This window comes from Peromyscus leucopus, chromosome 17 (assembly GCF_004664715.2).
Source record: "Peromyscus leucopus breed LL Stock chromosome 17, UCI_PerLeu_2.1, whole genome shotgun sequence".
NCBI classification, from domain to species: Eukaryota; Metazoa; Chordata; class Mammalia; order Rodentia; family Cricetidae; genus Peromyscus; species Peromyscus leucopus.
In genome coordinates, this window is record NC_051077.1 from 9,687,230 (window position 1) to 9,711,824 (window position 24,595).

The 24,595-nt window shown below is 45.2% G+C and overlaps 1 protein-coding gene across 1 annotated transcript in view; it reads left to right on the forward strand.

The window, feature by feature from the left end:
* Thsd1 (thrombospondin type 1 domain containing 1) overlaps positions 1–15,432 on the forward strand; it is a 34,258-nt gene extending 18,826 nt beyond the window's left edge. Inside the window, 3 exon segments of the mRNA XM_028860944.2 lie at positions 6,498–6,656; positions 12,364–12,546; positions 12,549–15,432. Coding sequence (XP_028716777.1) covers positions 6,498–6,656; positions 12,364–12,546; positions 12,549–13,780 — 1,574 coding nt within the window. The 3' untranslated portion in view covers positions 13,781–15,432.
* The last annotated feature ends 9,163 nt before the right edge of the window (positions 15,433–24,595 follow it).

Here is a 24,595-nt window from a genome sequence, read left to right on the forward strand (position 1 = left end):
TCATCATCTTTGTCCTTCAAACGGTCTTAGAGTCAGAAACATTTTTTTTCCTTATCACATTCCAGACAAATTTTGCTCATTCAGAATTGGTATCTCTTGTGCTGGCTGGAAAGGCATTTTACCTGGCCAAACAAGCTTGCTTTAAAGTATGTATGTATCTATGGACATCTACAGAGGGCCAAACAAAACAACCTTTCATTCACAAAGAACAACTATTTAGAATACTGGTCATCTTGCTTTTCATGTGCAATGTGTGAACTATAGATATCTAATAGATTCCCATTTTAGAGTATTTTCTTCAAAGTTGTTTCATATCTTCAGAGATCTGAAGCTTAAGGTGTTTAAATGTTTTTCCTGCGTAAATTCAATCATTGCTTTAGTTGAGCTGGGGCTAATTCCAATTTAGTTATTTTGATTTAGAAACAGATTTAAAAGATAGTTTAAATGTTTACTTTTTGTGGTTCTTTGAGCCATGATTTTACTTTCAAGGGGAAACAGCACAGTGTCTGTGTGGTGGATGTGGATGCGTGTGCATGCATATGTGTGAGGGCTGGTGGATGTGGATGTGTGTGCATGCATGTGTGTGAAGACTGGTGGATGTGATGTGTGTGCATGCATGTGTGTGAGGGCTGGTGGATGTGGATGTGTGTGCATGCATGTGTATGAGGGCTGGTGGATGTGAATGTGTGTGAGGGCTGGTGGATGTGGATGTGTGTGAGGGCTGGTGGATGTGGATGTGTGTGCATGCATGTGTGTGAGGGCTGGTGGGTGCACATGTGTGAGGGCTGGTGGATGCATATGTGTGAAGGCTGGTGGATGCGGATATATGTGCATGCATATGTGTGAGGGCTGGTGGATGCAGATGTGTGTGCATGCATATGTGTGAGGGCTGGTGGATGTAGATGTGTGTGCATGCATATGTGTGAGGACTGGTGGATGCTTATATGTGAGGGCTGGTGCATGCGGATGTGTGTGCATGCACATGTGTGAGGGCTGGTGGATGCGGATGTGTGTGCATGCATATGTGTGAGGCTGGTGGATGCAGATGTGTGCACATGCTTTTGTGTGAAAGCCGGTGTTTTCGGTCATCTATCCCTTTCCAACATCTTCCTCTATTGCTCTCCACCTTCTTCTTCTTCTTACTGTTTTTGACTAGGTCTCTTACTGAATCTGAAGCTCAGTCTCAGGTAGGCTGGCTGACCAGTGAGCTCCTGGGACTCGCCTGCTTCCACCAATGCCAGTGTTAGAATTACAGGCATGGGTAGCCATGCCTGGCTTTTGCGTGGGTGCTGGGAATTTGGACTCAGGACCATTTGCTTTCATAGATAGTGTTCTTACCCCAATGTTCGAAGCCCCAAATGTTCTAAGCCTCAAATACAACATTTTAAAATGAGTTTGTGTTTTTACATTAAGATTCATGTTTGTTTGTTTTTTTAAATCAAAACTGATTTTCTTTTCTGGTTCCCACTAAAGGAATTGTTGGTTTTATTTCACAAATGACTTTATATATTTAAAGCAATTATACTTGTACTTACAAAAAGTCAGAATCATTTTTTAAAGAGAATATAATTGGGTCTTATTTTTTAAAATTCAACTTAACAACCTTGGGCTTTCAATTGGTATGCTTACAGGAACAAGAGGATTATTATTTTTTGTAATTCTCCATTTCCATAGTATTAAACACAAATACAAGAAAAGGCTAGATCAACTGTATGTTGATCTAACTTTCTACTTAAATCTTGTAGTAGTAGAATTTCTGCTAGATTTTTAGAAAATGAACCACATTAGGTGAACACACACAGAGACTGTCATAGGAGATTCCCAGAGCCTTATAGGCAAAGGGACTAGTGGCCGAAGCTGCTCTGGAGCCTTGTAGACAAGGTTCATTGTTCCTCCACAGGACTACAGTGTGATCCAGGAGGCACAGAACCAATATTGTATTCAGTTGGACCGCTGTATGGAATATCATTACCACATCTCAGTTGATGTTGGGCCATGATACTCATTTATACTGCTCATACTCTTGTGAAAATCCTCAGAGCCTTAATTACCTTAACGAACTCATATTCCATGACTCACTCCAAAGATTGCACCACTTGTCTCCCTGAGAACACATCTGCCCTACAAATTTTCCTCATGTTTTTGTAGTGCTTTGTGTACCTGTAGCTGTGTTAGAAGTTTTTGTCCACAATGCATGAAGAGATGTTATTATATAGAGGATGATATGTGGTGCTGGTGGGATCTGATAGATACTGGGGTTGGGTGGGTATTGATAGAGAAGTGGTTTGGATTAATTTTCAATAAGAAACAAGTTATTATGTGTGGCAGTGATTTCGTATCTACTTTGAAGAGGAAGTCTGAATTTATCAACAGCATTTTTTATCTGGAGGATGTAGCTCAATGGTAGATCAGTGGCCTACCATGCCAGAGACCCTGGGTTTCATCCCAGTATTGGAAGAGTGGGAAGAAAGCTGTTTAGGGGGAGTTTGTGTGTATTGTGAGTTCCGTTTGTAGGTGGGTCTGCTGCTAGGATTGTTAAGAGTAAATTGACTCATCATTCATCCCACATTGTTCCTCTGTATCCAGGTTATGTCCCCAGTTCTGTGGCTAGTTTTGTCTTTTGTTAAGATAGGCACTCCATTTCCTTTCAGTGTTCACGAAGTATATTTTCTTCTTTCCTTTTCCTTTTGACTTACATGTTTTTATATGTGTGTTATACATATTTATGTGTGTTTATATATATAAAGTTCTTGGTTTCAAACAGCACACACATGTACACACACACACACACACATACACACACACACACTTGAATCATGTCAGTTTTTTTTTTTTTTTTCTGAGACAGGGTTTCTCTGTGTAGCTTTGCGCCTTTCCTGGAGCTCACTTGGTAGCCTAGGCTGGCCTCGAACTCACAGAGATCTGCCTGGCTCTGCCTCCCGAGTGCTGGGATTAAAGGCGTGCGCCACCACTGCCCGGCTCATGTCAGATTTTTAATGCAATCTAACAATCTCTGTTTTTTTAATTGGTATGTTTATGCAATTGATGTTTAGTATTATTATTACATGTTTTGATTAAACTCTATTTTTCTGAGGTTATAAATCTTCCATTAGATCTTTGTTTTGTTTTTCTTTTTTTGTAGATTAATTGAAGATTTTTATGATTTACTTTAACCATGCTGAGAGTTTGTGATTTATACACTAAAATATTTTTAGTTGATTGTCCTAGAGTTTTGTGTGTGTGTGTGTGTGTGTGTGTGTGTATCTTTGCCTCCAATCTACTTTGAGAAACAGTTTGGGTTTTTTCCTTAATGATGTTATTTTAATTAAAGTATAATTAATTACACCATTTGCTCTCTTCCCTTTCCTTCCTCCAACCCCTTCTGTTCCCTCTTATTCCATCTCAAATTCATGGCCTCTTTTTCTTTTTCTTTTTTTTTTTTTTTTTTCTTTTTTGGTTTTTCGAGACAGGTTTCTCTGTGTAGCTTTGTGCTTTCTGGAACTCCTTTGGGACAGGCTGGCCTTGAACTACAGAGATCCACTGCTCTGCTCCGAGTGCTGGGATTAAAGGCGTGCGCAACCACTGCCCGGCTCATGGCCTCTTTTTCTTTGATTATTATTGTTGAATATGCATACGCACCCACATATATACACAGAAATATACAAATACAATCTGTTGAATCTGTTTAGTTTTGCTTATGTGTATATGATGTCAGGGCCAACTGACTGGTATTGGATAACCTTAGGGGCCTTCTCTGGGGAAGACTAATTCTTCTCTTAGCCATTGTTAGTTGCCTGTAGTTCTTTTTCTAGGGTTGGGGTCCTTAGGATTTCCTCTTTTCCCATTAGCATGTCTATTAGCGTTTTCATCATTCAGCTCTTGTTTAGGGAGCCATGCTGCTGTGATAACATGGTCATGGCTTCCCTGTCATTTCTAAGAGACGCAATCTCACAGATTCCCTGGTCCTCTGACTCTTAGAATCTTTCTGCCCATCTTCCATGGTGTTCCCTGAACCATAGGTGCAGGAGTTGTGTTGTAGATGTATCTACTGGGGCTGAGCACCTCATGGTTCTCTGCATTATGACCAGTTGTGGTTTTCTGGGATGGTCTCCATCTTCTACAAAGACAAGCTTCTTTGATGGAGGTTGAGATCGACACTTCTCTGTGGGTATAAAGACAAGTATTTAGAATGCTGTTAGGAAGTAATCTGGTCTAGCAAAGTGGCAGCAGTAGGTTACAAGATCTTTTTCTTTCTGTATGTCTTCCTACTTGATGTTTTCTGAGCATCTTGAATTTGTCCTTTAGTATCTTAATTAATTTTGGACATATCCTTTCAAATAATTTTTCTCTCCTATTCCGCCCTTTCCTTCCAGAATTCCAAGTCCATGTGTGATATCCTGCTTGATGTCTTCCTGTTGCCCACGGTTGTTTGGACTTCTCTCACCCATCTCATTCCCCCTTGTTATCTCCGTCCGTTTTATGCTAAAGAGAATGACAGAACATCTGAGTTTGGATAATTTATAAAGAACAGAGGTTTATTGCTAAGTTTGGATACTGGGAAGGCCAAAGTCTAGAATTGCACATCTGGTGAGGACCTTCCTGCTCTGTCATGAAGGGGGAGCAGCAGAAAAACCCAAAGAGTACACATCCCAAGTCTTCTGGGATGAAGTGAATTAGCATCATCCATGATGGCAGAGCCCTTAGGACCTAAATACTTTCCATTAGGTCGAACCTCCCAACACTGCTGCACAGGGCGGGGCTGGGGTGTGTGTCAAGCTCCTACCACGTGCTTTATTTCGGGTACATAGTCTACTCAGAAGTACCTTTGTGTTTCCATTTGAGTTATTTCTAGTTACCTATATTCACACTTATCTTCTTCAAGTGTGTTGAACATACTGGGAGTTGGTGGAAGGCTTTCTTCATCTTTGCCACTGTATTTCTGTGGCTCTAGCATTTCAGTTAGTAAGCTTACAGTAGTGGTACATTTTCACGTATGTGTGTGTCTTCTTTGACTTTTTCACTAGTGTCTAATTTAACACATTAGTCATGGCTATTTTGAATTTCATTTCCAATATACCTAATATCTAAGTCATGTCTGAGTCTGATTTTATTATTATTTTTTCTTGTTTTTTTTTTAATGCATCTCAGAATTATTTGAAATTATAGACATCTAGGCAAATGTAATTTATTTCCAGAAACAGGTATACCTCTGCTTTCAATAGGTTATTTTTTGTGGGTTTGGGGTTAATGTGGTAAGGAATTGGGCTGTGTTTGGGTTGTCCCTGTTGCTCCGGCAACCCTTACTGAACCTAAGATTTCAGTATGTGTCGGTGTTACTCTGTGTTTAGGGGAAACATGGTGCGGCCAGAGGGATTTTCTTCAGGTTTCTGTTCTTCCCACTTTCAGTCTTGGCACCCAGGTGGAAATCAGGCCATCCTGTAGGATTTGTGTGTAGATTCTGGGGCTTGAACTCAGATCTCCAGGCTTGGTAGCGAGCACCACTGTCTACTGAACTGTCTTGCCAGCCTTCACTCTAGCTTTCACCTCTAGGTCTTGCCTTCCTCAGGCACCAAACTGTTGTTATTTGGGACTTGGGAATTTACTAACCTGGAGGTATTACTAACTGCTAATATTGAACTACTTGGTACGTAATTTACTAACTGTCTTGTGGTTCTCTTTCATCTGAAGCAAGGGCTATGTGTCTGAATGCCAGGGAGGAGGCAGGCTCTATGATCTCATGCAGTAGTGAAAGACCTCAAATAGTGTAGGCCTAGGACATTTTCAGCTCTTCCCCAAGTCTGTCACAACAGCTGGCCTCAATGAATGCTCTCAGCATGATTGCTTTGCTGCATTTTCCTCCGTGGTTGAGGCTATTGTTCCATAGAGAAGATGGAAGGAAGGGTCTATATGGTTGGATGTTTTGTTACTGTGACCCTAGTCCTTCCACACACACTGTGAAGAGACTTTGTCTAGTCCTACACTTGACCTCGGTCCTTCTGGCGGGATCCCTGGAGAAGAGGATGCATGTGGGCACAAATGCCCCTTCTTAGCTTGTCCCCAGAGACTGTGTTCCCATCCTACTCTCAGCAACTCAAGACGTTTTAGATGTGTTTTGTCTGATGAGCGTGTGTGGGTGGGTCCTGGATCCTGGCCCAGGCAAACAAGTATTGCAGCCCCTCTTTCCATGGGGGGTGGGGGAGCTGACTCTCCTTTCACTGTGGGCTGGTCTGTTGCCCTGTGACCTCAGCTCTCTGCTGGGTTGTAGGAATGCTCAGACCGGCTAAGGTTGTATAGATTATACCGCTCTTCGTTGTTTTGAGATGAGGATTAACACTCCAGATTTTTTTTTTTTTTTTTTTTTTTTTTGACATCCATGAGAATGTTTTTCCTCCTATGGTTTTCAGAGCAGGGCTTTGAGTTTCGCGGCTTCCTTTGGGTGCAGTGAAATCCCGATTCTTACGTGACTGGCACTAAAAGCGTGACTTATGTCCTTGCAGAAACTTGGGGACCCTGGCAGCCGTGGAGTCAGTGTAGCACCACGTGCGGGGATGCTGTCCGAGAGCGCCGCCGTGTGTGTCTCACTTCTCTCCCCTCCAGACCCAGCTGCTCTGGAATGTCCTCCGAGACCTCTTCATGCTCCCTGGAGGAGTGTGCTGGTAGGTGTTCCTGCTTCCTTCCGCGTCACTCCCCCAGAGCCTCTGGGAGCGACCAGTCTGGGTTCGGTGGAAGCCCACCCCTCTGATTGCCACCCTCCGACCCCGTGCTTCTCCGTGTGTTGGAGACCTGGGGTGGTCGGGATGGTAACTTGCCAATGAGGTGATGGGATTTGGCATTGGAAGTGAGGGAAGAGACGTGGGAATATGTCTAAAGATTCAGACGTATTGAGTAGTCTTTAAAACTACAGAAAGAGTTGGTGGCGAGTATTGCAGGAATCCGTTCTTTCCTACCCGTGTGGATGCCAAGGATGGAACTCAGGCCCACAGGCTTGGCAGCAGGTGCTTTGCCGGCTGAGCCATCTTGCTGGCACCAGCTTTTGTCTTTGGTAGGCTCTCACTCTGTAGCTCAGGCTGGTCTTGAGTTTTTATCTTGCCTCAGCACCTGGAGTGCTAGGATTGCAGGTCTCCCACCGCGCCCAACTGGTCGTGATTTCTCCCCCTGCTTCTCTACTACCTTAAAACAACACAATGAAACAAAAACTCCTATGGAGAAACATCTCTCCTGAATATTCCCCCATCATCTCAGAGGTTGTCCAAAGGGTGTGTGTGGACCATCAGTTGTCAAAATGAAGCAGGGTGCCCTGTTTCTTTCCTCTTCAGTGACTGAAGTTTGTTGCCAGTTCTGTCTGGGAGGAGGAAGCAGGGATGTTTCTTCTTGCCATCCCCATGGATTAGACTTTCCTGCATTTTCTGAGTATCATCGAGATCCACCCTGATAGGTACTCAAGGGTATTTGATGTGAGTGGTCCATGGAAATGCTCACTTGCCTGGGGCAGGTTGGCCTCCTCTGTGAAGCTGAATGGCACTTACTCACAGTTATGGTGATGAAGGGTCAGTGCTCTTATTCCAGCCCCCTCCTGAGAAGCTGCTTGGTTAGCTGGCCAGCTTTTGCTGAGGTCCTGACTTTTAGATAAAATTCCTCTGTCAATTTTAGATGAAATTCCTACTTTCAATTTTAGATGAAATTCCTCTGTCAATTTTAGATGAAATTCCTACTTTCTTATACTCTCAATTTCCAGATTCCACAGCATCCTTAGTTCCTTGTCCTTCTGGGTTGGGATGCCTTAAATGTTTCCCTTTGTTTGGACCTCAGAGAACCTTTTAGCCAAGACCATAGGCACCCAGCAGCCTCTCCCAGTGTCCCCATCTGTGGAGAAGGTCTTCTTGCTACTTTGTATTTCCAGCCAGTACTGTAGGCCTTGTGTCCTTCATTTTAGCATCTGAAGAATGTTATTCTCCACTTTGTCTTCTTATTGCAACACTAGCCTAGGCTCTTCTTCCCACCCTCAGTTGCTCGATCTTCTTTAATAAGTCCTGAACTCTCTAAAAGAAATTGCATCAGTCCTGAACACATGAAGACATTTTTTTCTTTCTTAACATTGAAATTTTTGCATGTACACATGCACATGAGCTTTTGAGTGAATGCATGTGCCATGGTGCTTGTGTAGAGGTCATAAGATAACTTGCAGGTGTTTGTTCTTTCTACCCTGTGGGTTCTGGGAGTCAAACTCAGGCTGTCAGGGTCTGCAGCAAGTTGCCCTTAACTGCTGAGCCATCTTGCCAGTCTCAGTCATGTTTTTCCTGTCATTATTCTGTAAATAATATAGTGTGACAACTAGTTATACAACTGTTGTATGATCCTGGGCAGTAGAGGTGACCTAAAAATGTCTTCAAAAGCAGGATGATGTGTGTGAATTCTGTGCAAATATGACACCATTTTATAGACACACACAGAGGCTGATATCCCTAAGCATCCAGGAGATAATCCTAAGATACTAAGTGACGACTGTACACTCTCTCCTGCACATTTTGGAGGAAGGCTCTGGGCACATGGAGGTGCCCTCCCAGGGTCACAAAATGAGGAATCATAGTAAGCGGCCAATCTTAACTACTTTGCCTTTCTATTCAGGCCAGCGTAACTTTCTGGAAGAGACATCAGCAAGTGAAGTTGGCAACTGTTTTTTGAGCAAATATGGTTGGATTTTATGTTCTGGCATCTAACTTTCATTATATTAGGTGGGGTCTGGAAAAGCACATTTTTAACAAGACAGCTGAGTGATAAAGATGCCCCTTCCTGTACACCAAGGCCCAGGATAAATGCTTAATTGGATAAAATGAACTTTCCATGTATTTGCTTCTTCCTCTTCTGTCTGTCTGTCTGTCTGTCAGTCAGTCAGTCAGTCACTCTCTAGAGATGTGAAGATTTGCTCAGCATCAGGGCATCTCCTTCACTTCAGGAGATGCAGGAAGAGTTAGATAAGGCAGGATGGGCCAGACCAGCAGCTGTGAAAAACTCTTTTCCAGCTGTGGTTTTTTGTTTTTTGTTTTTTTCCCTGAAGCTGCCAGCCAGAGTCAGAAAGTGAAATAGCAAAGAGAGCACTTTGTGATGGGTGGTGGGAATGCTGCCACACACTGTCATCGGCGGTCATGGCCAATAACGGAGGCGGCACACCAGGGAACGAGCCTCTCACCACCTGTTTTCACTGAGTCGAGGATCCAGAGTTTTGTCTGGCTGTGGAAGGAAATGCTTTTGTGCCACCAATACATCAACAAAAGAGTGGGAGGCGTCCGTTGCTGTGATAGGTTCACACCGTCTGATGCAATCGCGATCGTTTTACTAACATTCTTTTTAAGAATGGCTGAACCAGTTGATTAAACTAATGTTTATTGGGTACTGTGTGCAGGTTACAGTGAACTGTGACTAGGATCAGGAATCTATTGAATTTACTTACAAGATCCATCTTTGTCTTGAAATGGGACATAGCCGCCTGGAAGGTTCAGAGAGAAACATAATGTAATCCAAAGCCCGAAACGATAAAGGTGCCCACAGCTTTCTACGGAAGCATGCAGGGTCAAAAATCCATACTGGGGACAAGTCAGTTCTTAAAGCGGGTGACGCTTGAGCTGAAGTTTGAGGGTGGAGAATGTGCCCCCAGGTGAGAAGATAGGCGGGGAGTTTGATAGAGGGGCAGTGACTGAAGGTGTGGGAGAAAACAGCTCAGCCAGAGACCCGAGAACTGTGAGGCGTTCGCTGTGGCTGGAGGGGGGTGTGCTGGGACGAGAGGGGACAAAAAGTGTCCCGGGGGGCCTCAGCGGTGGGAACCCGTGCTGTAGATGCCTCTTTGGCTGTAACACGGATACAAATGAAAAGGGTAGGTGGAGGAAAGAGTGCCTGTCAAGGATTTTTCAGAGACCCAAGTGACAGCTTCAGTTGGTGGCCTTAGGTGATTCAGGGAGAGGGGGATGCAAAGTCCCTGCATGTGGCAAGTGACAGGCATGAAGATCGAAAGCCGGGGCTCTCATACTGGCCACCGAATGGCCGGAGAAACTCTAGTCCCTTAAAATTAGGTATATCGGGAGAAGGGACAGGTGCTTGGGGAGGAGGAGAAAGAGCTAGGGGTGTAGCTCAGAGATAAGAGCCCTCAGATGTCCAAGGCGCTGGATTCATCCTTTAGAAGGGCGTTACATCTATGTTAAATATGCAGTTCTGCTGACCACAGAATCCAGTCGCTGTCCTTGAAACGAACCGGGGAGTTGAGTCACAAAACGGAAGATAGTACTGCAGGACGGACCTGTACATCTGACTGTTAGGGGGTCATTCATGGTTATAGGGAGAACTGTACTATTGCAGGGAGCAAAGTTGATGATAGGCAAGCAGCATGTCAGTAAATGTGAACGCCTCCTCTGCTAATCAGGGCGGGGAAGGCAAGGAGTGTGATTGGCTGTGGCATTGTGGGGGCGGGGAGTGTGCACATGTTTCTATGCTGAGAAAAAAGGAGCTGCTGGAGAGGACACTTGGGGATGCTTGGTCAGAGAGGTGATCCCTCGGGGAAGGATAGCTTGGAGAGCTTGGGTGGGTGGACCCACATTTTCCAGGAGCACACTTGTCCCCTGTGGGTGTGAGAAAGATGCCAGCAGAGGCGCAGCTGCCGCAGTGTTTATGGGTAGCCGTGGACAAAGGTTGTGGGGAGCTGTGGTTGGACAGGGCAGAATGCAGAGGCAGGGGCCTGCCCAGCCACGGGTTCTCTTCCGCCTTAACTCAGACCCTGGGTGCAGCAGCTGAGAATTCCCAGGCCTAGTAGGTTCACTTAGGATGGACTCCTGCCTCAGACTAGGGTGGGGAAGGGTGCATTCACACAGTACAATCTACCATTGAGGAAAGCCAGGGCAGAAATCTGAAGGCAAGAACTGAAGCAGAGAACGGGGAAGAATGTTGTTTACTGGCTTGCTCCCAGGCTCATGTTTGGCTACCTTTCTTATACAGACCTGCCCAAAGATGGTGTTGCCCACAGTGCCCTGGGCCCTCCTGTATGGATTAGTAACCAAGAAAATGCTCCCACTGACATGCCCACAGGATAATTCGATGGAGGCAATTCCTCAGTTGAGGCTTCCTCTCCCTGAGCATGTCAAGTCGACAATCAGATCTTGCAGAGGTCTGAAGTTTTTTTCCTCTAACTCCAGCTCCAGGGCATCTGAACCTTCTTCTGGCTTATGAGGGCTCTCTCTCCCTCTCTCTCCCTCTCTCCTCTCTCTCTCTCTCTCTCTCTCTCTCTCTCTCTCTCTCTCTCTCTCTCGTGCACATGCTCGTATACGTGCGTGTGTGTGCCTGTGCATGCACACACACATACACAAATATTAAAACCAAGACATATATGTAACAGATCCCAGCTGAGAGGGTTGGGGAAAGTTGCTCTGTGGGATGGACAGGATTCAAGTGAGATGAGGAGGCCAAGTGGGCCTCCCTCTGAAGGGAGATGGAGGAGTATGAGGAGTTTGTAATCAGGTGTGCTCTAGAGAACAGTAGAAACCGAGGGAAACCCTGGGAGCAGGTGGAAGTGGCGAAACCGAGTAATACCATAGAGAAAAGGGGACGGGTGCCCGGAAGGCCCTAGATAGTGGGTAGTGACTAAGGCAGCGTGGGGGTGGGGGTGGGGGCACAGTGAGGTTAGGTGGTAACAGTCAGCATCCGGGTTCCAGGTGTCTGGCGGCAGTACAGGCGGGAGACTCCATGGGATTCTGCATCTTCGTAAAACATCTCGACTGTGGGACACACATGGTCGAGACTTCAGATATGAAGACAAGTCATCCCATGCGGAGGCTGGAGGGGCAGTGACGACTGAGAACAGAAATGTGGGCAGCTTCTTCCTGCTCAGGAGGATGGGGTCTAGATATTAGAATGGGACATGTGATGGACTTCATGGCTACTAGTCGGATTTGCCTCAGCGAGTTTTGCTAATTGTGAAAGTTTAGGTACAGTTACCTACAGCATGTATGTTTGGTTTCGAGTTTTACTCATGGACTTTGCCCACATGCCTCTCATGGGTACATTAAACTACAGGTAGCCCATGTTCCCATCTTCATAAGTGTGTGTGGGAGGGTCTCGGCAGGAGCTGCTGAGCACAGAAGTCTCCTGGTTGTGGCTTCCCCGGCCACCTGCCTTCTGTGGTCTCTGTTTTTTTTCGGATTTTCTCTTTACTGGTCACCTTGTATGCCTTCAGCTCTCATCAGGAATCCAAGTCTTTGGTTCTTTCCTTTCTTCTAATTGCTCTGATAACTGAGGCAACCACGTTGGCCCCAAAATGCAGAGAAATCAACGTAAGAGAATACATGTGTTTTAACTATATTTTTCTTTGTTTTCTTTTTCAAGTTTTCCGGTCACCAGGCCCATCACCTCTTCCACCCCAGGGTCCCGTGAAGTCCAACAACGTCGTGACCGTCACAGGGATATCCTTGTGCTTGTTCATCATCATTGCCACCGTGCTCATCACACTCTGGAGGAGGTTCGGCAGAGCCCCCAAATGCAGCACCCCCGCTCGACACAACTCCATCCATTCCCAGGCTTCCGGAAGAACTCGGATGAGGAGAACATCTGCGAGCTGAGCGAGGCTCGTGGGAGCTTCTCGGATGCGGGTGACGGACCCAGGGGAAGCCCAGGCGACACGGGCATCCCTTTGACGTACAGGTGCAGTGCGCCGCCGCCGGCGGCTCCTGAGGACGAGGCCTCCGGCAGTGAGAGCTTCCAGTCCAACGCTCAGAAGATCATCCCACCCCTGTTCAGCTACCGCCTGGCCCAGCAGCAGTTGAAGGAGATGAAGAAGAAAGGGCTGACAGAGACCACCAAAGTGTACCACGTGTCTCAGAGTCCCCTGACGGACACTGTCGTGGATGCCACTGCCAGCCCTCCCTTAGACCTGGAGTGCCCCGAAGAAGCAGCAGCAGCAGCCGCAGCCGCCGCCGCAGCCGCCGCAGCAAGCAAGTTCCGAATCAAGTCTCCATTTGTGGACCAGCCTGTGACAGGCCCCGGGGAAAGACCCCCTTCCAGGCTGGACTGCATCGTGCCTCCGCCCAGCTGCGCGGTCAGTCCCAGCCAGACCCTGATCCGCAAGTCGCAGATGAGGTCCACTGTCGGGAGAGAGGGCTCATCGGAGAGGTGCCACTCCAGAAGTTCCCTCTTCAGGAGGACGGCTAGTTTTCACGAAACCAAGCAGTCCCGTCCTTTCCGGGAGAGGAGCTTGTCGGCGTTGACTCCCCGCCAGGTCCCCGCCTACAGTTCCCGGATGCGGACCTGGGACCAGATCGAGGATAGGTGGAGACCGCCCAGCCGAAGTGCTCACCTGCTTCCGGAGAGATCAGAACACTTCCAAGGGGCAGGCCGGACCAGCAGTCCCTTGGGCCCCCTCTCTAAATCCTACACGGTGGGGCATCCCCGGAGGAAACCGGACTCGGGAGATCGCCAGGCAGGATCGGTGGCAGGAGCTGAGAAAAAGGAGCCTCCCCGAGCTCACAGGGGACCGTCCCCCAGTCACAGGAGTGTTTCAAGGAAGCAGTCTTCGCCCCTTTTCCCCAAAGACAGCTACCAGAAAGTCAGTCAGCTTAGCCCTTCTCACTTCAGAAAAGATAAATGCCAGAGCTTCCCCATCCACCCAGAGTTCGCCTTCTATGACAATACCTCTTTCCGCCTCACTGAGGCCGAGCAGAGAATGCTGGACCTCCCGGGATACTTCGGCTCCAACGAAGAGGATGAAACCACAAGTACACTTAGTGTGGAGAAGCTGGTCATCTAAGGCGAAGAAGCTGCAGGACCCTTTACCCAACTGGCAGTATCCACTGCTCACATACTTTCTGTTAACTGTATTGTGTAACTTTGTGGGAATTAGTTCACTCAGAGGTTGTGTGTGTGTGTGTGTGTGTGTAACTCATTAGGAAGAAGCTATTTATCCTGACGTTTCTTGTTGTTATCCCTTTTCTATTGGCTTATTACCACTAATACAATTTAAATAAGGCAAATGTATGATGCATTTTGAACACTGCACTGGATGTTTCCAACTTTGGAATCTGGAAGCTTTTCCCAAAGGGGAGGAGTCTTCTGCTGCTGGCTGCTGTGTGCAAAACTATTATAGGAGTGATCTTGTAACTTGCTTTGTTGTGCAGTAAGAACTAAACAAAGGGCCTAAAAAAATGGGCTACTTCTTTTGAAGTTTGTTACAAGTGGCATAAATCCTTTCAGCCCAGTGGCCTAACGACTAGCCAGCCTCCACTTAAATAGCTGCCTTTTCTTATTTAGTGACCTCCCTCCTGCCACACCCATCCTGCCTTTCGATTGTTTTCCCTCTTGTAGAGTGGATCAGGATGTCTGCCCGCTGGTGAGGTTTCAGATAGGGGAAATCACAGCTGTAAACACAGTAGTTTCAAACGTTAATATTTGTTGAACTGCTACTTGGGCCATTTTTACTGAACATGAAAGCCTGCTTCCTTTGGAACAGCTGTAACGATGACTATCTGCTCTGCAGGAACAGGAGGGGTAGACTGTCCAGAGCTGTATGACAACCGCTATGCATGGATGAAAGAAGAACCAGGCTCAATACTCTCCCGTTTCTTTATTTATCGTACCAGAAAGCTTTGTTCTTGATCCAAGCTCGCAGGCCTGTGTGCCAACCTTTGACACACGGGGCACGTGCTCACTTATTCCAGATTTCCCAGTGAATTCGCCAGCAGTGTCAGACTGAGACCAAAACGGCTTTGGAGAAATGGAAATGCAAGAAGAACACTGTAGGCCGAGAGGTTTTCTGTTAAGTGGTGTTCACCATCTACGTAGCCCAGTTTTCTGGGGCTCTCACTAATAGTGAACCCCTGCCTCTGAGAGAAGAGGTGTTTCAGCCGTCTTTAACGTGTAAGTTGTACATTTCAGTAGGCGGATTTTCTGTTTCTTGCAATGTGTCTCCATGTATTAGTACTCAGTACTAGAATAGGGACTGAGTAAAGATAGAGTAAATGGCAGTTGGTGAAATGCCTTCAAAACCATGTGTGGTTGAATTAGAATGATTCCTTATAACACTTCACACCATAAATCATTATAAAGAAAATATGTTCATGAGAGAGGATGAGATTTTAGTTTATAGACGTCTCCACAAATGGAAGTTTTGTTGTTTTCTTTTTAATCTTTACTTTTTGGTGTTACCGACTTGTGGGTTTCCAGCCATCCTCTGAACTCTTAGTGATGCCTTGCCAACATTTTTGCTAGTTCTGTGTTTCAGATTATTTTACTATATGTGACCTTGGCAATCTGGATAAGCACATTTATATATTTATTGCCTGTGTCCCAACCAGTCATAACTCTCCGTGATGTGTCTGTGCTCAGTTACCTGAGAAGAAAGGTTCTTTTTAAATATAGTTTTTATTCTAAAATTTAAAAATTAAAATTTATTCTAGAAATTTATACAAATATTATATTTACATCACTTTCACCCCTTCCTCTTCCCTTTCTAACTACCCCCCTCTCAAATTTATAATCCTGTGTGCGTATGTGTGTGTGTGTGTGTGTGTGTGTGTGTGTGTGTGTGTGACTGGCCACTTGGGATTGAATTGAGCCCTGTTAGGGCTTGTCCCTGGAGAAAGATTCCCTGTCTCTCAGCAGCCATTGTTTGCCCAGGGCTCTTCATCTAGGATTGGGGCCTTGAGAAAAGTCCCTGATCCTGTTGGCATGTTAACTAGAGTCCCCAATCCTGTTGGCATGTTAACTAGTGTTGCCCATCCTGTTGGCATGTTAACTAGTGTTGCCCATCCTGTTGGCATGTTAACTAATGTCCCCAATCCTGTTGGCATGTTAACTAGAGTCCCCAATCCTGTTGGCATGTTAACTAGTGTCCGCAATCCTGTTGGCATGTTAACTAGTGTTGCCCATCCTGTTGGCATGTTAACTAGAGTCCCCAATCCTGTTGGCATGTTAACTAGTGTCCCCAATCCTGTTGGCACGTTAACTAGTGTCCCCAATCCTGTTGGCATGTTAACTAGTGTTGCCCATCCTGTTGGCATGTTAACTAGTGTCGCCATTGTACAGGTCACCCATATTGTTGTCCCTGTTTTTGTCGCTTATCTCAGGACACTTCCAGGCAAGCCTGTCCGCTCAGGTCTTCAACTGTCATCCACAAGATAAAATTCTCCAGCCCATGACTTCCAGCTCTTGGACTGTGATCCCTCTGGAAATCTTTGAACTGGTTATCCAGTTGTAGATTCCCAACCATCTTTTTGTCCTCCCTCACTGTTCAATATTCAGGTACAACACCAACCCACAGCTGGCCACCAAAGCTAGAGACTTAAGAGTCACTTGGAACTTGGTTTCACCACGTCTCTGCAGCTCATAATCCCAGACCGTGCTGACGTCATCTCTGTGCTCTCTGACGGCATCTCTGTGCTCTCTGACGGGATCTCTGTGTTCTCTGACGCATCTCTGTGTCTCTGACGCATCTCTGTGTTCTCTGACGCATCTCTGTGTTCTCTGACGGCATCTCTGTGTTCTCTGACGGCATCTCTGTGTTCTCTGACGGCATCTCTGTGTTCTCTGACGGCATCTCTGTGTTCTCTGACGGCATCTCTGTGTCTCTGACGGCATCTCTTGTTCTTGACGATTCTGTTTCTGATGGCATCTTTGTTTTTTTTTTCTCTGACGGCATCTCTGTGTTCTCTGACGGCATCTCTGTGGTCTCTGACGTCATCTCTGTGCTCTCTGTTCCCGTTGCACACTGTATCATTTCTTTTTTTCTTTATTAATTGTTGTTTGAGAATTTTGTATAACGGATTTTAATCCTATTCATCCTCCTATTCCAACTCTTCCCAGATCCATTCCCCTTCCCTTCCCACCCAATTTTGTGTATTCTTCCCCATCACAGCCAATTGCCCAAATATTCTTTAATGTGTGGACTTCCACCGGAGTATGAGGAACTCATCATGGGCTACACATTTAGAGAGAACTGACCATTCCTTTCTGGGAAGCTAGCGATGGCTGATCATAGCTCCTCAGCCAGAGGTGGAATTTCATGCTCAACTGGTAGACTAGGAGATGAAGGACCGAAGAGACGGTTGAGCAGGTGAGCGTGCCTGCCGCTCTTTTGTGAACACCAGACTCCAATTCCCAGCACCCACGCGGCCAGCTCACAGCCATCCGTTACTCCCTTAAAGTGCCAGGCATGCAGGCGGTGCACAAACATACATGCAGGCAAACACTCATTCATATGAAATAAATAACCAAAAAGATTTTTAAATAGATGGAAAATGGGAAATCATGTCTTCGCTGCCATCGTGATTCTTCATTATGCTCCGAGTAAGAGCTCTATAAATACCTGTTGGATGAATGTGGAATGACTCCAATTGACGCCATCAAATACAGCTTTAATGAGTTCCTGGGAGGAGGTAATCTTAATGTTGCTACCGTGGCCAGCTGCCAGGTCCGTGCGGTGCCAGCACAGTTGCTGGACGGTCGAGTGGTGGAAACGTCAATCTTGAATAAACATCTAAGAATTCAGCAAGAAAGGCTTAGCGAAGACTTGCATAAAACAGCAAATAAAAAAAGAGTGACTACCATTTAAGGTTAACTTCACTTAGCACACCCAGTTAGGAAAAAACAAAAGCTGACTTATGGCCTGGGAACAGACTCCAGCCTACACATTCATTCTGAACAACAACAACAAAATTGTTGATTGGAATCCTCTTTATGATGAGGCTGTGCAAGCCAACTTTCCAAAGTTCATGTGAGACTCCATTATCTCACTTCTCTCATTAACACAACTTTCCATTCTCCTGAAGCTTAGAGGAAGCAAAAACTGGAAGGACAGATTCTTGGATGCCACAGGGGCCCTAGAGGTAGGATTTAGTCTTGAAAACTGGCTTCATTGAGATTACTGAAATGATGGGTATAGTGTGTGTGTGTGTGTGTGTGTGTGTGTGTTTCCTCAATACTCTCTACCTTATTTTTGAGACAGGGTTTCTCACTTGTCTGGGATTGCTCAGTAGGCTAGATTGGCTGGCCAGCAAGTCCTAGGAATCCCCCTGTCTCTGTCACTTTAGCACTGGGATTATAAATTCATACATATGTTCCTGGTTATCATGTGGGTTCTTGGGAATTAACTCAGGTCCTCATGATTGTTCAGCAAGTACTTTACTGACTGAGCTATTTCCCCTGCCCAGGATGTTTCTTTGCTAACTTATCTTAAGGATTCTCTGTCTGTCTGTCTGTCTGTCTGTCTGTCTGTCTCTCTCTCTCTCTCTCTCTCTCTCTCTCTCTCTCTCTCTCTCTCTCGCTGTGTGTGTGTGTGTGTGTGTGTGTGTGTGTGTGTGTGTGTGTGTGTGTGTTAGGCATTGAACCCAGGGCTTCAGGCATCCTAGTCAAGCACTCCGCCAGCCGATCCACATCACTAGTCCGCATCATAATGGTTTTGTATATTGCTACAGTCTGTAAAAGATGAAAAAGGAGCTCATTATGAAGTGTTTTCCAGAAATATAACTAGACATTTCTCTCAACAACTAGGAAGCATTTGTAGTGTGGACTTTGTGGACTTATCTCAGGGCATAGGTGTGTGTCACCTCATGGAATTTGCACAACTGTGGGAAATGCAGAGTAAGGAATTCTCAAGAGTACCCAGAAATCACTATGCAAGACTGAGCTCATGCTTCCCCGTCTCTCTGACATTGGTTCATGATGCAACACATGACTTTCCAGTATATTTGGCTCTGAAAAGAGGGTAATAATTTCATAATCTTACACAATCCTGATCTGCTGGAAGATTGTACTAAGTTAAAATAATTAGCCTTCACTGACTGGCTACTATGTGTTGACATTATCTCAAGTTCTTAATATGTATCCAATTAATTTCATCCTCATATCAAATCTGAGATATAGTGCTCATTTTGTAGAAAGTTAAATTACTTGTTTATCTAATACCACAGCTAGTCAGGGAAAGTCAGGACCTGAGCCCAGCTCCAAAGGTCACATATTATACATAAAACATCTTGTAGTTATTTTCCTTTAGTTCATCAAGGAAACAGTAAATTAACCACCAACATGCATCCAAAATGTAATGAAATATTCCTGGTTAAAAAAAGTCAATGTTTAATAGGGAGCCTGCTTGGGACTGACCTGCATACATGGGACAGTGGTGTAGCTTGGTCTTGGGGGACACCTAACAGTGGCAGCAGGGGCTGCCTCTGATTCTTTGGCTGGCTCTTGGGACCCTACTCATACAAGGAATGCCTTGCCCAGCCTTAATACAAGGGGCGGTGCTTAATCTTACTGCAAGTTGATATGCTATGCTTTGTTGATACCCATGGGAGGCCTCCCTTTTTCTGGATAGAAATGGAGGAGGAGTGGGCGGGGGCAGCAGAGGGGAGGTGGGGGGAGGGAGGAACTGGGAGGAGAGGGAGGGAACTGTGGCCAGGATGTTTAAATAAATCAATTTGTTTTTTTTTTTTTTAAAGTAAGTGATTTAATCTTTACTGGTATTTTTGTGTATGCATATAGAAACTAGAGGTTGATATGGGATGTCTTCATCAATTGCTCTCCATTATATTTTTTAAAGATTTATTTATTTATTTTGGAATTGTTTTTGCTTGTTGTTTTTTGAGATTAGACTGTAATCACATTTCTCCCTTTCCTTTCCTCCTCCCTTCAGATCCTCTCATACACCCCTCCCCACTGTCCTTCAAATTCATGGTCTCTCTTTTCACTAATTGTTATTGCACACACATATGTATATACATCTATGTTCCTAAATAAAGCCTGTGTAGTCCATACAATGTTACTTGGATGCATGTTTTCAGGGCTGACCATTTGGCACTGGACAACCAGTTGGTGCGCTCTTCCCTGGGAAGACCATCTCTCCTCCTCCCAGCTTTTTAAAGTTGCCTATAGTTCTTTGTGCAGGCTTGAGGCCTCCCTGTCCACTCTGTCACGCCCAATGGCGTCACCGACTCCTGATTGGGCTATCATACTGGTACAACTTTACGAGTGTAACTTCTAATTTTACCCGGAGACACAATCTCACAGCTAACTCCCTGTAGCTCTGGCTCTTACAGTTTTTCTGCCCCAATATTCTCCGAGTCTTAGTTATGGGAGTGTTTTGTAGATGTATGTAGATGTTTTGGGCTCCACAACTCTGTATTTTTAAGATTTCTTATATTTAATTGTGTTTAAATATGTGCGTCTGTGTGTGGGTGTGTGAAAGCGAGTGCAGCGGTCCACAGATGATGAAGAGGGTGGGATTGGATTGCAGCTGGACTGCGCTGCCTAACATGAGTGCTGGAGGCAAAACCTGGGTTCTGTGAAAGAGTGTGCTCTTAACTGCTGAGCCATGTCTCCAGATCCTTTATTTTTTGAGAGAGTCTCTCACTGAACCTGGAACTTAATGATAGGCTAAACTGCTGACTAGCCAGCTGCAAGGATCTCAGCGCTGGGATTACAGGCGTGTGCTAAGGTGCATGGATTTTACCGAGTGTGAGGACTGAGCTCAGGGCCTCATGCTTGGGCAGCAAACGCTTTACCAAGTGAGTGTCTCCTCAGCAACCCCTTTTTGTTATGTTTTATAACATAACAATTGAGTACCTCTTTCACGAAGTTAAACTTTGACTTATGTATCTCAGGAAAAAAAAGTCTAATCAAATTTGATGTACTACAGGAAAGAAATAATTGTAAAATATTAGAAGAAGCAAGAATTTTCATTTCCTTCTTCACAGTTGTGCAAATAATATCCTGAAACAGGACATGGTGACACATTCCAGCACTTGGGAGATGGAGGCAAGGGAATCATGAATTCAAGGCCATCTTTGGTTACACAGTCAGTGCAAGGCTAGCCTGAGATACAGGAGACTGTCTCAAGCCAAAAACAAAAGCAAAAACTGAAAACTAAACTAACATTATGACAAGAATTTTTTGACAGGACATTTTAAGAGCCAATGGATTCTGAAGATACTAATCAACAACCATTTCCAAAAGTTAGGTGATTAAGAAGAATATCACCAGTGAGTAGTCATGTGTAAGATAGTAAACACAGGTTTTATTTAGGAATATATAATGTATATACATATATGTGTGCAATAACAATTAGTGAAAAAAGAGACCGAGAATTTGAAGGAGAGTGGGGAGGGGTGTATGAGAGGATTTGGAGGGAGGGGGAAAGGAAAGGGATAAATGTGATTATATTCTAATCTCAAAAAAATAATAAGCAATGTGTCCTACAAGATTAGAATTTGCTTCACTTGGGTCACACTCAAAGCTTACATATGTTCATGTGAGTGGTTATCACACACACTGCGCTCCAGGTCTAAAGACTTTAATTTTCTATGTAGTTTTATGGTTCCACATATCATTCCATCAGATTAGAAGATGCTAGAAAGAACACAGACAGGCATATTAGCCACTGTGTAGGCACAGATTGTGACCCTAGGGAGAAAAGGGGACACTAAAGCATGACACGAGAATTCTAAAGAGAGTGAGCTGTGGTAACATAAAATCAGGCTGCTGTCTCTTTCCCTCCTTGGGGCGGGCGTCATGTTTCATAATAGGTTTCATCCAGACATTGTAAAGTATAACCTGTTTTAAAGGCAAGGCAGACTATATAAACGACAATTCCATAAAAAAAAAAAAAATTAAGTAATGTTTTTGTTTTGGTGCTCAAAGGGAGAAGACATCAGATATTTAAATTAATCCAGATAGAGATTAAAATCATTGTACAGTAATAATCTAGGACCATAGTTATAAAAGTCATCTAAGAGTAGACAGATAATATCAAACAACCAAGTGCAACTCCAAGCAGCTAAAATGGGTCATGCAAAACCAACAAGTACTGGCTGAGTACTCTCACTGCGGGTACATGGTTTTCTTTCGCAGTAATGACAGGGCAGGAAGAGAACTGAGGGATGTGGAAAGCACATTCTCCGGGACCTTCTGGCTCTGAGCACACCACCCATTCAAGCCATTAAAATGGTCTTGCTAGTTCCTCTGGACGCACCCCATCCTAAATGGCATCGCAGAGAGTTTCCCGGATGACTTCTACTCTATAGAGACGTGATTGTAGAAACTGTCCAGAGAGCTTTGACACCAAGCCAAGCCAACCCCAAACACAACACAAACGCCGCCAACGGAATACACTTCATTCCTGTGTTGAAGGAGACTCTTCAAGAGTTTAAACTCTGAGAGAAGAGGGTAACCTTCCAGAGAGCATCTTGTTGAATGTGGGGAGTAGTGAGGAAGTCCCCCTACTCTGAGGCCACGTCCTTCAATTCAGAGTCTTGCTTGAATTAGACACAGTAAGGAGAGGGAAGCAAAAGCTGTTGGAAGAAGAAAGCCTGGAATGCCAGACACAGTCAGGACAGAAGAGTATGGAGGTGTGGGAGGGCGTCTAGGGAAATGATCTCCGCCAAGCAGCTTTGTTTTGTAACTGCCAAAAGCATTCCTGGGATAGTCTCCCTACTTGCCAGGACTCGGGAGGCAGAAAGTTTCAATAATACGACAAGTACAAGCAGATGTATTTTAAATTACAGCTTAAATTTATAAAGTTAAATTTGAGGGGCAAATAACAACTTTATTTGTGTAATTCTAGAAGCGCTTTGATAACCCTAGGGGAAAATGGAAACAAAATGTTAGTGATTCTGAAGGGTTGTTGACCTGAAAAGCCTCAGGTGGGCTGGGACCTGGGGACGGGAAAGCTGGCCTGACTGATAACTCCTGGGGAAGCTGCATGCCAACCCCGCTGGCATCTACACACTTCCAGACTGCTGGGGGACTGGCCTGCAGATGGACAGCCTCACTTCCGGGAGAGTCTGAGGCCTTCCTGCCTCTGGAGATGCCTGCCCTGATTTGCTGCCTCCTTCCATCCCACCTAACAAATTCCACCGCTCTTTAACAAGTGGGATTGTATGTTCACAGTCTCTTACAAAAATTTATTTTTAATGTTTCTCAAAACAAAACTCTCTCTTCTGGAAATATTTTTGGCTGAGTAAGTTTCCTTTAGAAAAGCCTGATAGCTTTTAAAGAGGTTCCGGGGGCTTCGCCAGTTGGGAGAATTTCTTCAGGCCTCTGCGCTTTGGAAGGGTAAGCAGTGGAAATGAATCACCTCAAATATAATTTCACGCTTGTTGCCAAGATTCCTCCTTTCAGCAACTGCTCATCAATGGTTGTTTGCTTTGTGGAATAAAGCAGGACAAACTCTGAGGAACACAGCCATTCTGTGGTTCTCCAGTGGAGCGGAAGGAGCATCCATCCCAATCCATTCCTTAGTGAGTCACCAAGCTTAAAAATACTAGAGTTTAAACTTAAGTCAAGGCCTTAAAATTAAAAATAAATAAATATTTTTTTTGGTTTTTGTTTTTGTTTTTGTTTTTTTTGAGACAGGGTTTCTCAGCGTAGCCCTGGCTTCATTGGAACTTGCTCTGGAGACCAGGCTGGCCTCAAGCTCACAGAGATCTACCTGCCTCTGCCTCCCGAGTACTGGGATTAAAGGCGTGTGCCACCACCGCCCAGCTAAAACGAAAACTGTAACTGTAAATATCATTATATTCTAGTCGGACGGTGGTGGCGCACGCCTTTAATCCCAGCACTCCGGAGGCAGAGGCAGGCGGATCTCTGTGAGTTCGAGGCCAGCCTGGGCTATCAAGTGAGCTCCAGGAAAGGCACAAAGCTACGCAGAGAAACCCTGTCTCAAAAAACAAAACAAAACAAAAAAAAAATCATTATATTCTAGTAAAGTTGTAGATCCAGCAGAGCATTGGTGTACAGCCTTCCCTGGCTCCCGCTAGCGCTAACAACCGCACAGCCACGGCGCATCTGTCGGTATTGACACGATACTATTAAACTATCAGTCATATTTAATTGTGCACGTTTCCCCCTTGGTATCTTTCGCCAGTGTCGTTGGCTATCTTGATTTGTTTCAGAATCTCCTAGTATTATCAAACCCGTCTTCCCAGTCTGTCAGGGGTATTAGAATTCCTAGGACTTCTCTCCTTTAAAAAAAATTTTTTTGGACACAGTCTCTTGTGTATTTTAGACTGACTTTGAACTCCCGAGTGCAGTCAAAGGTGACTTGAATGTCTGCTCCTCCTGCCTTCGCCTCCAGAGTACTGAGTGCAGATGTGTGTGATGGTGCCTTTCTATGCAGTGCTGGGATGGACCCCAGGGCTCTGTGCAGGCTCCATAAGAATTCTACTCACTGAGCTTCATTCCACCCCCGAACGTTCTCTGTTATGACCTTGACACTTTACATTTATTTGATCCTTTTATTTGTGCATATGAATTACCTACGGACTTGCTAAAATCCAAGCCTTCTGTGCAGCAGGAGAATCTGCAGATTCAAAGTGCATACACCTGGTGCTAATTCTGCAGCTCCAGACTTCATGCTGAATAGTTAGAGCAATGTTTCTCAACCTTCCTGATGCTGTGACTGTAGTGGGTAGCCATTCCAACTTGGATCTGGAAGTTCCAACCCCCATTGAGACTCTGGCAACTGTCACGCCTACGAGGCAGGGCCAAGGAAGGTGTCTGGAGACCCGAGACCTAGATGGGCAAGTGCTCTCTCTGTTCCTGGACCGTAGATGGTGGAGATTGACTGAGCTGAGCT